At 40.3% G+C, this 15,976-nt stretch overlaps 1 protein-coding gene across 15 annotated transcripts in view; it reads right to left on the reverse strand.

The window, feature by feature from the left end:
- Positions 1-15,976, reverse strand: part of c2cd5 (C2 calcium dependent domain containing 5) — a 112,090-nt gene that overhangs the window by 42,246 nt on the left and 53,868 nt on the right. For 8 of the 15 annotated variants that reach the window (XM_048553764.2, XM_048553767.2, XM_048553763.2 and 5 more), the window contains 5 exons: positions 12,493-12,607; positions 3,465-3,653; positions 2,539-2,730; positions 2,251-2,437; positions 924-1,088 (listed from right to left, as the gene is read on the reverse strand). In XM_048553764.2, the coding sequence (XP_048409721.1) occupies positions 924-1,088; positions 2,251-2,437; positions 2,539-2,730; positions 3,465-3,653; positions 12,493-12,607 (848 nt within the window). The remainder of the gene's footprint in view (positions 1-923; positions 1,089-2,250; positions 2,438-2,538; positions 2,731-3,464; positions 3,654-12,492; positions 12,608-15,976) is intronic. The other 7 variants (XM_048553766.2, XM_048553768.2, XM_048553773.2 and 4 more) reach the window with 1 other exon arrangement.

Consider the following 15,976-nt stretch of genomic DNA (forward strand, 5'->3'; position numbering starts at 1 on the left):
ATTTTCAACTGATTTCCGTCTTTAGTAGCCTTGTGGGGGAGGGGAGCATGACAAAAGAGCCCAGATTTTTGTGACACTTTGTGGGTATTTCATACAAGCAGTGCATGCTAACTGCATACTATCTAGTTATGCAGTTTCTACTAAACACACACAATAATCCAAAACAACATATTGCAGCTGTATTGTATTTGCGTACTTCAAGTTATTTTTCATACTACTTTTTAAATTAGCTTATACCGTGTAAAAGTGGAACATTTTGACTCAAGTTTTAAATTGCTATCACTTCACTCCTCTTTACTAGTTGCCCTCTTTACTCCTCAGATGGCATTCTTTCTACATGAAGCCCTCCAACTGGGTTTGGGTAGGGTGGGGTTCGGTTAGGTGTGGTAGTAAAAGGGTTCATTTATTCATCCATAATTGGCGCCAACGCAATTTTATGGTCATGAAGCAACAAATGTTACACCAAGGTCTGAGACAAACTCTACGACATCCTCCTTCTCCTCTGGCTCACGTGGTTCAAAAGGTCAAACTGACAATTATCTACAACTGCGGAGCATGAACTTGCAACCTCTTGGGCAGGAAGATGCGATTCTTACTGTTGTTTCACTTCTTAGACATCTGCATATTTCAGAACTTGAACAGGTCAAAGGTTTTCAATTTCAAGCAACGATGTTGCATGGAACTACTGACTTAGAATCTTCTATTTCCATTAAATGCTTGTAATTGTTTCATTTCACAATTAAAGATTCTTGTCATTACAGATTTCCTAAACAAATGTTCACCTTTAAATAAGTGACTGTGAAAGTTATTCTCCTCACTGCATTAGTACAAAGCAATCTCAGCGAAAAGGAACATGCTCCCACCAAAGTCAAAGCCATTTTGCTTTGGTCCATATTTACTCACACAAATATGTTTGTACTTACTGGAGGATTTATCTCATAGATTTCCCTGTTCTTTATGATCATATCATTAATCTTTTTCTGCATATTTGAAATATGCTGTTCATAAGAAGAGTCACTGGGAGTCTTCCCTGCAATCTGTATACCACCTGGAGAGGGCAACGCAGTCAAATATACACCAGTTGCAGACTAGAACAAAGACACAAAGGAAAATATTAAATCAAAATAAAAACACAGCGTTTTCAATTATAAATATGAATAGGGGTTTTAAATGGAAATGTTGATGAACCATAAGTACAGATTTTAGACTTACTACAGATTGAGAGTTTTTTTTTACACTGAATTTCAACTTAGACAGTAATTAATTTTTGATATTGATAGCTTTAGCTCCATTTGCTTTCTCTGTTCTATATTCTTTTATTTCCTATCGCACTGACTCTTGAACAATGTTACAGTTTCTGTTGCAACAGTTAATAACAAGTTGTGTATTCCACCACCTTCATGTAAAAACATTTCTCATACTCATCTCCCAAAAACTCTTATATCTCATCAGGCACTGGAGTCTTATGATTCAACTCAACTTCATTTTGTCTTCATATCTTCAAATCTCTTCCTGCCTTACAAAACTCTTGACATCTTTCACCACTTTCTAGCCCTCATCAGCTCCTGCGCAGCAAGACCTTCAAACCCAGCTACATCTCCACCTTCCACTCTCACGACCCTGCATCTCCTCCACTGCTTCCTTGAATGGAGGATAAACCCACCAAGCTCTTCTGGCTAGCTGAACTTTCTCTTACATTGAGCAACTTCTCCTTGGTCGCCATTCACTTTCTCCAAATAAAAAAACGTGTTGCAATAGGAATGCCCATGACTTGCAGCGAGGTCCCCCTTTTTATGGGATGTGGATCATTCTTCGCACTAGTCAGAGTGAAGTCCCTTCCATCACTGCATCTCCCAGTGGACTGAAAACTTGTGCCAGTGAAATATAACAACTCCTGTGAAGCACCTTAGGATGTTTCATTATAATAAAGGCACTATATAAACACAGGTTGTTGTTTTATGTTCAACTGCCATATTTCTAGCACTTGCAGCATTTTACTATTATATTTACTCCACCTTTTTACAATCCTGAATCAATGCAGACTTTCTACTTACTTGCTTTAGACTATGGCATAAAAATTGCAGTTTTGTGACAGGAAAATGAACAGATTTTTACTTCAGTTTCTGAAACTCCCTACAAGTATAACCAAAGCTTAAACACAGTAAAAAAAAATTGAGTGTAACATGTGAATGTTGATTTATGTTAGGGGGTTAACACTGTATTGTCAGATTCAATGGAACATTTACTCACAGCAAGACCCATCAACATATTTTCGCCAACTGTAATCTGAATCCTTAGGCCAAACAGTGCATTCATTCCTCTTAGTTTAAGTTTATTCATCAGCTGAGTGTGAAGCTCATACTCCATAAAAGGTAGCAGATTGCTTATTGCTGTGGCATTGGCCTCACCCTGAGTTTTCTTCTTTTGACGACACAGCCTAGGTCACCGAAATAAGCAGATATCACCATACCCTAATCATTGCATCAAATGCAAAAATACTGGCAGTGCAAAATGACCTTAACTCTAAGAGGGCATTACCTAGCCTGAATTAAGCAGCCTTTTCCAGTTACTGCCGCTTCTAAGGGAGGTTCAATTGTGGTGAAGAGAACATCAGGAACTTTCTGCTTCCGACAAACATAACAATATGTGAGATGTGCAGGGAAAGGCATATTTAACTCATCATAAGGAATGTGACAGAAACTGCAGCCCTGGGACGACGTGTCATCCAACCTGCATAAAGGAGACACATTCCAGTGAAATCTTCAATCTTCAAATAAATGAACATTTTTTTTGTAAATCTTTGGAAAATAGCATGCAGAGGCTCTTTAAGAGTTCTAAAAATAGTCAATATAGCCATTTCTCATGTCTTTTGAATAAAAATACACCTTCATCTTGTTGCTAACTTCCTGCAGTTAAAAAGAAAAGATTAGCTGTTAATTTTATTCACCCACATACAAGGCATTCCCAACTATGACAATCCATAATAATAAAACACACTTTGTGCAGTAGTATATACATCCGAAACAATTCTAGTCAAAGTGGTAATAACAGGATTGGATTCTGAATGAAAGCCACTTGGCTTTATTTTAAATTAGCTAAAAAGATAAATAGACTTATTACTGTAGGACATTCAGAAATAAAGGGGCTTAATCAAGCATATTAGTTATTTACATAAAATGCATGATCTTTGCTAATTCATCATTGAAATCACAATTCAGTTTGACTTTTCTGAATTTTTGATCAAGATCACAATAAACACAAAACATGTTCACCAGTAATGAATGGACAAATCAGCGAGCAATATTAAATATTGTTAGTATTTTAGAGTTACCTTGATGCAAGCTGTTAGGTAACAACAACAGCATTTCAATTTCTTGCCAAATCGATGCCAAATTTCAAACTTTGTTAGTAGAACGAAATGAATTGTTTGGACCTGCCCCCTTCACTGTAATAGTTTAACCTACCCTAATATAGAAGCACTATCCTGGCACTGAAGAAAAAAATCAAACTCTCCCTTCTCTGACCCTGTGGAAAAGAAGCTAGGCTGCCTTGACAACCTGTGTTCACTGCAGCCTTCCATACTGCAGTCTTGAAGCATCTTTGGGTTCAGTACAGCCGCAGTGCCTGAAGCAGACAAGATACAGACTTCCTCACTGTGGAAAACAAATTAACAGAAAATTACTGGGGTGTTGCGTCAAACAAAAGAATGCCTAGAAAAACAAAACTCCGTTTCAAATACAGAATACTTATAACACTGATTTAAATGGTGAGACACAGAAGGATAGCTAACCACATATGGTGTAATTATGGTGAAAAAAGATAGCAAAATTACCTTTAGATATGAGACCACAACATATAGGAGCAGAATTAGGCCATTTGTCCCATCGAGCCTGCTCTGCCATTCAAACACGGGCGATATATGTTTCTCAACCCCATTCTCCTGCCTCCTCCACATAACTCTGGATTGCCTTACTAATCAAAAACCTATCACGGTCATAAAGGCACTTAAAAATATTGCTGCAGAAGGCTGTGGAGGCAAAGAGCTCCACAGATTCACTACCCTATGACTGACAAAATTCTTCCTCTTCCCAGTTCTAAAGTGTAGCTCCTTCACCCTCAAGCTGTGCCCTTGACTCCTTATCTCTCCTACAAATCGAAACATTTTCTTAGTGTCCACTCCATCCTGGCCTCTCAGTATTCTGTAAGTTTCCATGAGATCCTCCCTCTTCTTTTTAAACTCTATCCAGTACAGATTCAGAGTCCTCAGCCACTCTCATATAAGAAGCCCTTCATTTCCTGGGATCATTCTTGGGAACCTCCTCTGGATCCCTGCTGCAGCCGCCTCCAATTGGCCGCAGGAGTTGTGGCCTTGCTGCCACCGACCCTGACGGCTGAGAGGTGTCACAAACTTACTGCTGTTGCTGCTGGCTCAGACCACTGGGACGCTGCTGTAACTCTGCACATGGCCCACTCTCACTGCCATGCCGATACTGATGACCCTGACGCAAAAGGTTTCAAATAACATGAAAGAAAAAAAAAAGGAAAAAGGGGGAAAAATAAAGAGAAAAAAAAAGAGGAAAAGCAAGTTTAAAAAAAAGCTGAAGGCAGGAGACAAGCCCTGGGCACAGGAGCCCACGCAGAACCCCACTACTTTGCTGCCATCCTGAAAATATGGGGAGGTGATGGCCTTAGTGGTATTGTCACGAGACTATTAATCCAGAAACAAACACAGTTAATGTTGCAGGGACCCAGGTTTGAATCCCATCAGGGCAGACAGTGGAATTAGAATTCAGTACAAAAAAAGAGACTTAAGAATCTAATGCTACAGGAAATATGTTATGAAACTTGAAAGGGTTCAGAAAAGATTTACAAGGAAGTTACTAGGGTAGGAGGGTTTGAGCTATCGTGAGAGGCTGAATAGGTTGAGGCTATTTTCCTGCAGAGTCGGACGCTGAGGGGTAACCTTACAGGTCATGGAGGTTATGAATAAGGTGAATAGCTTAGGTCTTTTTCCCAGGGTGTGAGAGCCCAAAACTAGAGGGCATAGGTTGAAAGTGGGAGGGCAAGATTTAGAAGCGAACTATGGGGCGGCCTCTTCAGACACCTCTGTATGCAACAAGCTGACAGAGGTGATGGGTACAATTATAACATTTATAAGGCATCTGGACGCATATATGAATAGGAAAGGGTTGACAGATATGGGCCAAATGCTGGCAAATGGAACGAGAGTAATGGATGATAGCTGGTCAGCATGCATGAATTAGACCGAAAGGTTTGTTTCTGCGCTGTACATTTCTAATGCTGACTATGAAACCACTATCAACTATCAGAAAAACCCAAGTGATTCACTAAAGTCCTTCAGAGAAGGAAATCTGCCATCCTCGCCTGGTCTGCCCTACATGTGACTCCAGACCCATAAATACCCTCTGAAGTGGCCTAGTAAGATACTTAGTTGTCTTAATCATTATAAACTCGCAACAACAATAAAAAACAAACAGAAATCTGACAGATCACCTGACAGCGACCTAGGCATTGGCAAAGACAGTGGCAGAAACAGACCTGTCAACTCTGCAAAGTCTTCCTTACTAACATCTGGGTTATTAAAACTGGGTGAACTGTCTCACAGACTAGTCAGATAACAGTCTGACACAGTTATACTCATGGAGTCATGCCAAACAGACAATGTCAATGATAACACTATCACCATCCCTGGATAGGTCTCGTTTCACCAGCAGGACTGGCCAAACAGAAATGGCAGCACAGCAGTATACAATCAGGTGGGAGTTGCTTATGGACCTCATGAAGTCTCATGACTTCAGGTTAAACATAGACAAGGAAAACTCCTGCTGGTTACTACATACCATCTTACCTGACAAGTACTGATGGTAGGAAGAGAGCAAAATGTGCTCTGCTTGGGGTTTAACAATGACTATTGATCAGGCTGGATGGGTCCTAAAAAATTTGCTGCTAGGCAGAGTCTGTGACAGATGGTGAGGGGACCAGCAAGAGGATAAAACATACTAGGCCTCATCCTTACCAATCTGCCAGCTACACTTGTACATAACCACATTAGCAGGAGTGACCACAGCCTAGTCCACTTGGAGACAAATTCCTACCTTCACATTGAGAACACTCTCCATTGTGTTGTGTGGTACTATTACCATGTTAAATGGGACTTGGAACAGATTGCGCAACTCAAGATTGGGCATTCATGAGGCTCCGAGGGCTATCAATAGTAGCTGTATTGTACTCAAGCACAATCTGCAACCTAAAGGCTCCACATATCCCTCATTCAACCATAATCAATTCAAAGGGCAACCCTGGTTCAATGGAGAGTGCAGGATGACATGCCAGGAGCAGCACCAGGCATATCTGAAGATGGAGAGGTCAACCTGGTAAAGCTACCAAACAAGACTACTTGTACTCCAAACAGCATTAGACACGTGTGATTGACAGCTAAGCAGGCCCGGCCCACAGCCAACAGATCAAATCTGAGCTCTGCAGTCTTGTCACATCCAATCATGAATGCTGGTGGATAATTAAACAACTCAATGGAAGAGGAGGAGGAGGCTGCAAAAATATTTCCACCTCAGTGACAGAAGACGACAATACATGAGCAGAAAACATAAGGATGAAGGATGCCGCCACTAGACACATAATCCCCTCCGCCCCCTCGTCCGCCTTCTGCAGGGACCATTCCCTCCGGGACACGCTGGTCCATACTTCCTTCACCCCCAATACCTCCCCACAGCTCTATGGCACCTTCCCCTGTAACTGACGAAGGTGCAACATCTCTCTCCTTCCTTCCCAGTATCCAAGGGCCCAAACATACCTTCCAGGTGAAGCAACACTTCACCCGCAATTCCAAGAATCTAGTCTATTGCATTCGCCGCTCACAATATGGTCTCCGTTACATGGGGGAAACGAAGCATAAACTTGGCAATGGTTTCGCAGAACATCTACGTTCTGCTCACAAAAAAAGACACCGAACTACGTGTTGCTTGTCACTTCCACGCACCACCTTGCTCCATGGCCAACATCTGTCTCCGGCTTGCTACAGTGTTCCAGTGAAGCCCAGTGCAAGCTGGAGGAACAACACCTCATTTTCCGCTTGGGGACGTCCAGACTCAATATTGAGTTCAATAATTTTAGGGCCTAAAATCTCCCATGTCCCAGCTCCCCAACCCCACACACCAGGCCTTGTTATCACATAGCCTGCCACTACACACCCGCTGTGATTAGTCACTCTATTCACAACTATTCACCCTCCCAGGCTGATCGTTAGCAACTCCTTTGTCTGTCCAACATCTCTCTCTCTCTTTGGGCTCTATCCTATGTTTACTCCCTACCCCACTGAGCTCCCTATTTTCCACAAATAAACCCACGTTTTCCCAGCAACCATCATTTCTGAGAAGGGTCACTGGACTCGAAACGTTAACTGTGTTTTCTCCTCCACAGATGCTCCCAAACCTGCTGAGCTTTTCCAGCAACTTTGTTTTTGTTCCTGATTTACAGCATCCACAGTTCTTTTGTTTTTTTTTAAAGAAAGGAAGAAGCATTCGCAGCAATCCTGGACCAGAGGAGCAAGCAGATGATCCATCTCTGCCTTCTCCAGTGGTGCCAAGCATCACAGATGCCAGTTATCAGCTAATTCAATTCATTTCATCTGATTTCAAGAAATGGTTGGGGACACCGGATACTGCAAAGTCTATGGGTCCTGACGATTTTCTGGCAATAGTACTGACGCCTGGTGCTCCACATCTTGCCGCTCCCCTAGCCAAGCTGTTCGTACACAGTTACAATACTGGCATCTACCCAACTAATGAGAAAATTGCCTAGGTATGTCCTCTACACAAAACGCAGGACAAATCAAATCCAGCCAATTACTCCCTCAATAGTCTACTCTCGATCATCAGTAAAGAGATGGAAGGTGTCTGGATATGAGCTTGCTTGCTGAGCTGGAAGGTTAGTTTTCAGACATTTCGTCACCATTCTAGGTAACATCATCAGTGAGCCTCCAAAGCAGCGCTGATGTTATGTCCCGCTTCCTATTTATCTGTTTAGGTTTCCTTGGGTTGGTGATGTCATTTCCTGCATTGGTGATATCATTTCCTGTTCTTTTTCTCAGGGGATGGTAGATTGGCTCTATAGCCAGAAAAAGAGAGAAAAAGAACAAGAAATGACATCACCAACACAGGAAATGACATCACCAACCCAAGGAAACCTAAACAGATAAATAGAAAGCGGGACATAACACCTGCGCTTCGTCGGAGGCTCACTGATAATGTTACCTAAAATGGTGACGAAATGTCTGAAAACTAACTTTCCAGCTCAGCGAGCAAACTCACATCCAGAACCTCAACCTGAGCTACAAATCTTCTCAAAACTCGCTAGATGGAAGGTGTTGTCAAAGGTGCTATCAAGCAGCACTGCTCAATTATGCCCAGTTTAGGTTCTACCAGGGCCACTCAGCTCCTGTTCTCATTATAGCCTTGATTCAAACATGGACAAAACAGCTGGATTCCAGAGGGGAGGTGAGTGTGACAGCCCTTGTCATGAAGGCCACCTTCAACCAAGTGTGACATTCAGGAGCCCTAGCAAAATTGGGATCAATGGGTATCAGGGGGCAAACTCTCCACTGGAGTTATAACTGGCACTTAGGAAGATGGTTGTGGCTGTTGGAGGTCAGTCACCTCAGCTCCAGGACATCGCTGCAGGGGTTCGTCAGGGTAGTGTCCTCGGTTCAGCCACCTTCAGCCGCTTCATCAATGATCTTCCTTCCATCGTTAGGTCATAGTAGGGCTTTTCACTGATGATTGCAAAACATTCAGCACTATTCGTGACTCCTTATATACTGGAGCAGTCCATTTTTAAACGCAACAAGATCTGAGTAATATCCAATTTTAGGCTGGCAAGTGGCAAGTAACATTCATACCACACAAAAACCAGGAGTGGCCATCTCCAATAAGAGACAATCTAACCACTGCCCTTTGACATTCAATGGTGTTACAGTCACTGAATTCCCCACTAACAACAACCTTGGGTTACACTGACCAGAAACTTAACTGGACTCACTACATAATACAGTGGCTGCAAGATCAGATCAGATCAGAGGGTAGGGGTATTGCAGCAAGTAAGTCACCTCCTGACTCTCCAAAGCCTGCACACCATCTACATGTTATTATTATGTGGACTGCAGTGGTTCAAGAAGGCTCATCTCCAACTTCTCGATGGCAACTAAGGACAGGCAATTAATGTTGCCCCATGCAGAGCCTCCCCTTCCCTTCCAAAGCCAATAAAACCGTCACCTTGCACACCTGTGCCAACATTTCTGCAATTCCACGTCCAAACCCCACTAATAAGTTTTCCATCTTTCTACAGTACAGTATTGAAATGACTCCTGGACAGTCACAAACTATATTCTGTGTGACCATGGCCAAGATAAACCGATCCTTCATACTGGTCTTGCCATAACCTTTAATTTGATCAACCATTTTCCTCTAACACCTTTTCTCTACCTTACGGCCAGGGATGGTCTGCACTTCACCAGCTTCACTTATATCTATATAGACATAGCTGAAAGAACTAATTCCATTGGTTTCTCTTTATGCTCCTGCACCATTACTTCTGAGGGCTCTCCTAAAGCACTTAAACTTTTGCCTCCTCTTTCCTTCCCACCATAATGCTGCCACTCAGTGACCGAAACAAAAACTAAGGCAAGTTTCACATGTAAGCTGATGACATTCACTCTCCCGCACCCACACATCTCTTGACCCCTCTGCTTATCTGATTTATCAGATAGCTTGTCCAATCTCCAGTGCTGGCTGAGTAGAAACAATTGTTTTCTTATTTGTTCACGAGTCATACGCATCCTGAGTGAAGTCAGCGGTCACTGCCCGACCGTCAATGCCTTTGGGAAGATAGTTGCAAGCAGCCTTCCTAAGTAATTGCAGTCCATGTGCTGTTAGGGAGGGAATTTCAGTTACATTTCAGGACACAGAAATAATGAAGGAGCAGTGATGTATTTCCAATGATGGGTCGTTGTCCCTGCCTTCCCAGATGGTAGAGGTCACAGGTTTAGGTGTTGTCGAGCAAATCTGCCGAATTGCTTTAGCTGAACTTTAGATGGCATATAGTGCTTCAATATATGGCACTGTGGACGGAGTGAATATTTAAGGTGATGGATAGAGTATGAGTCAAGCATGCTGCTTTGTCACAGCTGATATTCAATAAGTTGCATTCACCCAAACAAACGAAGAGACAAGACACTTCTGACTTGTGCCACGTAGACAGGAAGAAAAATGTTTTGGGAGTCGGGAGGTGACTTACTGCAAACATGCAGTATTTGATCTGCATTTTTTAGCCCATGTATTTATGTAGCTGATCCTGATAACCCTTTAGTTAAGGCTATATTCTGGGATTCGAAGGCTTGTGGGGGACTCAGCTATAGTAATGCCATTCATTAGCTTTGGCACCATCTTTTTTCCATGGTCACTCTGTGGTTGAACGTTGGATTTGCATTTCACATCGGATTTATATTTCACCTCGGTGTAAACATCAAAGCTCAAAACCATCAGATCTAAGACCACCAACCTCCAAATCCACAACACTGCTGGTCTCCACCACTACTATTGCTAATTCTGTGTAGGGGAGTTAAGTTAGCACTTTTCTAATTGTCTGGGACATTTTCAGAGTCTAAGGACTCTTCAAAGATTACTATCATCCACTAGCTCTGAATTTTTTTTTAAAAATATCTGAGAATTAAACTCATCAGATCCAGGGGACTTATCAGCCTTTAGCCTCATTAGCTTCCCTAATAATTTTTATTTTTATCCCCTCTGCTTTAGTTCTATTATTTTGTACTGTCAGAATGCCATTTGTGTCCTTTATGGTGAAAACTGATGCAAAGTATTTAACAAACAGTTCCGTATTTCCTGGTTTCCCATTATTTCCCCAGCCACATTCTTTACAGAGCCTATGCTCACTTTGGCCTCTCTTTTCCAACTTATTTATTTAAAGAAGCATTTTAGTATTCAATTTCATATTGCCTAGTAATTTACCCCCAGTTTATGTTCTCCCTTTTTTTGATCACCTTTTGCTGGCTTTTAAAACTTTCCCAAACCAATGGTTTATGACTAATCTTGGATATGTTGTGTTTTTTTCTTTCAATTTGATATTATGCTTAACCTCCCTGGTTGGTTATCATCTTCCTCACAGGGATATATCTTTGCTCAGAGTCATGAACTATATTCTTAAACACTTGGCTTTTTCTTTTGCTAAACTCCTTTCTCAGTCCGCTCCAGCCAACTGCACACTCATGCATACATAATTATCCTTACTTAAGTTCAGCATGGTTGTTTCCGACCTAAGTTTCTCACTCTCGAACTGAATGCCAAATTCTACCATCTATTGTCACTGCTCCCGAGAAGATCTTTTACTTCAAGATCATTATTTAAATTGACCTCATAACACGTCATTAATCCAAAACAGCCTTGTCACTGTCCAGATCCACAAAATTCTCCCTCATGGCTACTTCTGTGAAGTTCGCTTTCTCAAATGCACTAAGTCACCATGATTAACGTATGGCTTTTTTCTTTTGCATTACGTATTACCTCTTGATTCATTCTCTAACCTACAGAACAGCCGCTGTTAGAGGGCTGATGGACAACCTCTGCCACGTCTTCTTCCACTTATTTCTCACCATCACCCATTCCGATTCAAGATCATCCCTTCCAATTGTATTTCTTGCAACTGAACTTATTCCATCTCATACTAAGCAAGCAACTTCCCCATCCTTTCCTATCCCTTCAAAAAGTCTCACTACCCTGAATATTTAGTTCTCAGCTTTGATGTCCTTGTAACAATAGCCCCTGTAAAAGCTACAAGACCATGCCATGAATCAATTTCTTTTGCTTCTAATACTACATGCAGTTAAGTAAAGAGCCATTTGTTTAGCCTTAACTGGTTTTTGATTCTGTTTGCTGTTTTTATACGCTTATATAGTCTGTCTTAGGCCCAATACAGAATGAAACCAAACTGGAAGTTAAAGGGACGCAACAGGTCAAAACATCCGCCTTGACAAGGGTAGCAATGGTAAAAGGACACGACTATGTCTTACCATACAGATTTTCTTCAGCAGAAAACTGAAAAAGGAAGAGTATTTTAAATAAAACAATACCCTGCCTCTCCTCCCAACGAAACCGGTCTTCTCTTTTAATAGGCAACTAATGTTAAACAAAGGCACAACATTTGTGAATGTGCCATTACTTGCCTATCTATAGATGCATTTTCGTATATACAGAAACTATATATACACACATTGAAAGTCTGGGTTTTTGACTTTAATATTTCAAATAACGCTGAAAAAAATTGGTTGCTGTGATGTGTCTAAATACGTATAGCAAACTAGAAGAAATATACTGCATGTAACTGTATTCACCTGTATCATGTCTAAGATACATACAAAAGACTTAACAGAAAAATTACACTCACCAGATGCTGGTTGATTCACTGTATCCAACCACTGCATGGCATCCAAGAGCTTTGCCATGTGACTTGATTTCCTGTCGGATTTCCGCCCACCAAGCATCACGAGTTTCAGGTTCATCTAAAGAATGGGAAGCAAAAAGAAGATATCAATAGACCACGGAAGTTTATTAGTACAACATGACATAACCACAAAAATCTCTGAAGAAATATTTCTCGTCCTTGGTGGGTTTTTTTTTAAAAACAAGATTTGCGGATCATTAAAAACTTAAAAAGCACATACATCAATCTGTACTGCACATCCCAAAAAGAACATATAGTCTTCATTTAAAAGAAGTATCATGGTGAAAGATACTAGAGGTAAGCTGGCATCACCAAAAGTGATTATAAAGGTGTTGCACTGCCACTAAACTCACTCACACACACACACACGGGAAGGAAACCAGTGTCATTAGTTAGTCTGATTCACATGACAATCAGTGCCGAAACACTATGGCTAACTTAGGAACTGTCTTCTGGCTGAGCAAACCATTCAGCTGTACCAAATTGCTAACAGTTCAAGAAGGTTCACCATCAACTTTTCAGGGCAACTGATGGGCAATGAATTGATTTTTTTTAAAGAAAAAGGGAGTTGAAGCTTTCTCTTAGTCTACAATTAGCTGCTGTCAAGTTAAAATCCTGGAACTCTCAGTTCTGGGAGAACCCCTACTACAGGTTGCAGTGGTTTAAGATGACGGCTCATCACCATCCTCTCAAGAACAATGAGCGACAGGCAATAAACAATGACATTTCTAGTGATAGTGGGAACTGCAGATGCTGGAGAATCTGCTATAACAAGGTGCACAGCTGGATGAACACAGCAGGCCAAGCAGCATCAGAAGTAATGTCGAGATCTGAGACATCTGCTTTCCTGCCCCTCTAATGCTGCTTGGCCTGCTGTGTTCACCCAGCTCTACACCTTGTTATCTCATGGTGATGTAAGACTGTTTAAATGGGAAATACTTTTAAAAATTACTTAATAAATGCATTTAAGTAAGCCCATTAAAATCTATAGAATGGCATCAGTCCTAATTCTCATATCTCCACATGGCCAAAGGACTCGAAATGTGTTAATAATGATGATCCTATAAATTTAACAAATCAAATCTCTACAGGTTTATTTTGTTAGATCTGCATGTCCATTTAATCACTGCACATTCAGAAACACTGTCTAGTTGGGATTTTTTGCCCAGCAATTGCAATACAATTAATAATATTACATCCAAACTGCCAGCATACATGTTTAAAATGTACGTAACGGTTAATGAAAAATACTGAATTCCATTTAAATGATACTGAAATATCCCTAGAGATGAGTTTGCAAAGTTTACTGGATACACAGGAATGGCAACACAGACACTAATTGTTCAGTTCTAAACATGTGCATAAATGTTTATCCTTTATATCAGCAGCATGCCTAATTTCTCCTCAAATGAAGGAACTTCTGAGGAGTCATAACCCCATGTTCCCACGTCATTTCCTTATTCCTGTGCACTCCTTGCTTTAAACACTAATCTAACTTATTCCCAGATATAGCCCTGGTTTCTGTTTTATTTGTTCAATTAGGTCGTGGCTGACCATCTCAGGCAAAACATATCTCATTAAGCTTACGTTTATATCCTATGGTTCCAGACTCCTCAACCACTGTTCCTACCAACTCTGTCTCTTATTGTCTTCACATGGCATATCTGTCAAATCATTTTTGGTTTAAATAAAACAAACCAATAATCTTTTATTAAAGACAATATATTCACCATTTAAGGATTTTAAGCACATTACTCAAATTCAGCATGAAATTTAACATTTAAACACTCTCCAATGAAACAACGCCTTCACACACGCTTCCTACAGCAGTGTTCCAGTTGCTTATTTTTTGACAATCTTAGGATGCAATAAATTTGATTCAGTCCAAGTGTGTAAAGTTAAACGCTTGTGTAAGTAAATACTTTTAAACCTTAGCTGCACTGATACTTTGCTTATTTCTACATCCAGATAATTTTGCCTAGACAGAAGAAGTGTCAATCATTATCTAAAGAACAGCATGAGAAATAAGCATTAAAATGGTTTTGTTTTCCAACAATTGAACCTTCTAAAAAGGGTTCAATTTTTGTACCAAATTACATTTTTATCTTCTTGTTCATCAACAAGTTTAAATAAAGCTTCATACATGAGTTTCACATGAAACAGTAGAACTTTTAAAATTAAACAGTAGGCATTGGAGAACTTGTATTTATTCAGCATCCTTCACAAATTCAAAGCCTTCCAAAGCATTTCATATCGCAGTTGTGCAAACAATGAGGTCAATGATCAAATTTTTTATCCACAATGCTGATTAAGGAGCAAGTACACAGTAAGGAGAATTGCCCTTTTTTCTTCAAATAGTATCATGAGATCTTTTATGTCTACCTGATTCGATAGGTGTTAAACTGTTTGTCTAAAGATTCCACTTAAACATGTAACACTAACCAAAGCAAATGGTAAAATTTGAATTCAATTAAAAAAAACCTCTCTCAAAGCTAGTCTAACGGTGATCATGTAACCCTCGTGGATTGTTATGAAAAGAAAAGTTGTCTGGTTTACTCATGTCCTTTAGGGAAGGAAATCAACTCTCTTTACTGAGCTAACCTACATATGACTTGAGACCCAAAGTTATGTGGTTAACTTTTGAGCCTCTAGACATTTACAGTGTACAAAACTGCTAGCCTAGCCACTGATACCACATCCCACAAATGAATTTTTTAAAAAAATTCACAAAGAACTAACTTCTGTTGGCTGATGATTAGGATTTTATATATCAAATACAATTTAGTTATTTAAAAAAACCCATAATTCCTGCCAATGTGTTTTACAAGCATGAAGTCAGCTTTTGTAGTCTTCCAAGTGAGGTACAGTAATATGGAAAATGAGTTTGGCATGTTAGCGTACATCCTGGGGAAGTGCCTTCTTTAGCCCACTTTCCAAGTGAAGGCACTGTAGACGACCAATAAAAGACAATAGTAAAAATCTTTGGCAATGTTACAACTGAACTTCAATCCAGCAAATCCAGAAGGTAAGGTGAGGCCGCTCTAGTACAGATGCACAAACATGCATTGCACTGAATGAAGGAAGGCTGACAAGAAAATGGCTGTAAAGTGACTTAAGAAATATGTAGAAAAGTTGAAAAATCAAGGCTGAATCCTCTGTGTCAACAAACTTAAAAAAGCATATTAACTGATATGATTGTACATTTATCCCTTCCCTCAACAAATATTCAAACATATTAAAAACGTCAAGATTAGATGTTTAAAATGCTTATTGCTTTTGACAAAAACTCTTACAGGGAAAATTTGATATTAACTCCCTTTACATAAAGATTAACACGCTTTCATACTGATTCATGCATTCCTGAGTGTAATTTTTAATTCCAAAAAGCAAAAGATTTAGTTACTCCCAATTGTAAGCCAGTTCTTGT

The sequence above is a fragment of the Stegostoma tigrinum genome, chromosome 25, assembly GCF_030684315.1.
Source record: "Stegostoma tigrinum isolate sSteTig4 chromosome 25, sSteTig4.hap1, whole genome shotgun sequence".
In the NCBI taxonomy this organism is placed as follows: domain Eukaryota; kingdom Metazoa; phylum Chordata; class Chondrichthyes; order Orectolobiformes; family Stegostomatidae; genus Stegostoma; species Stegostoma tigrinum.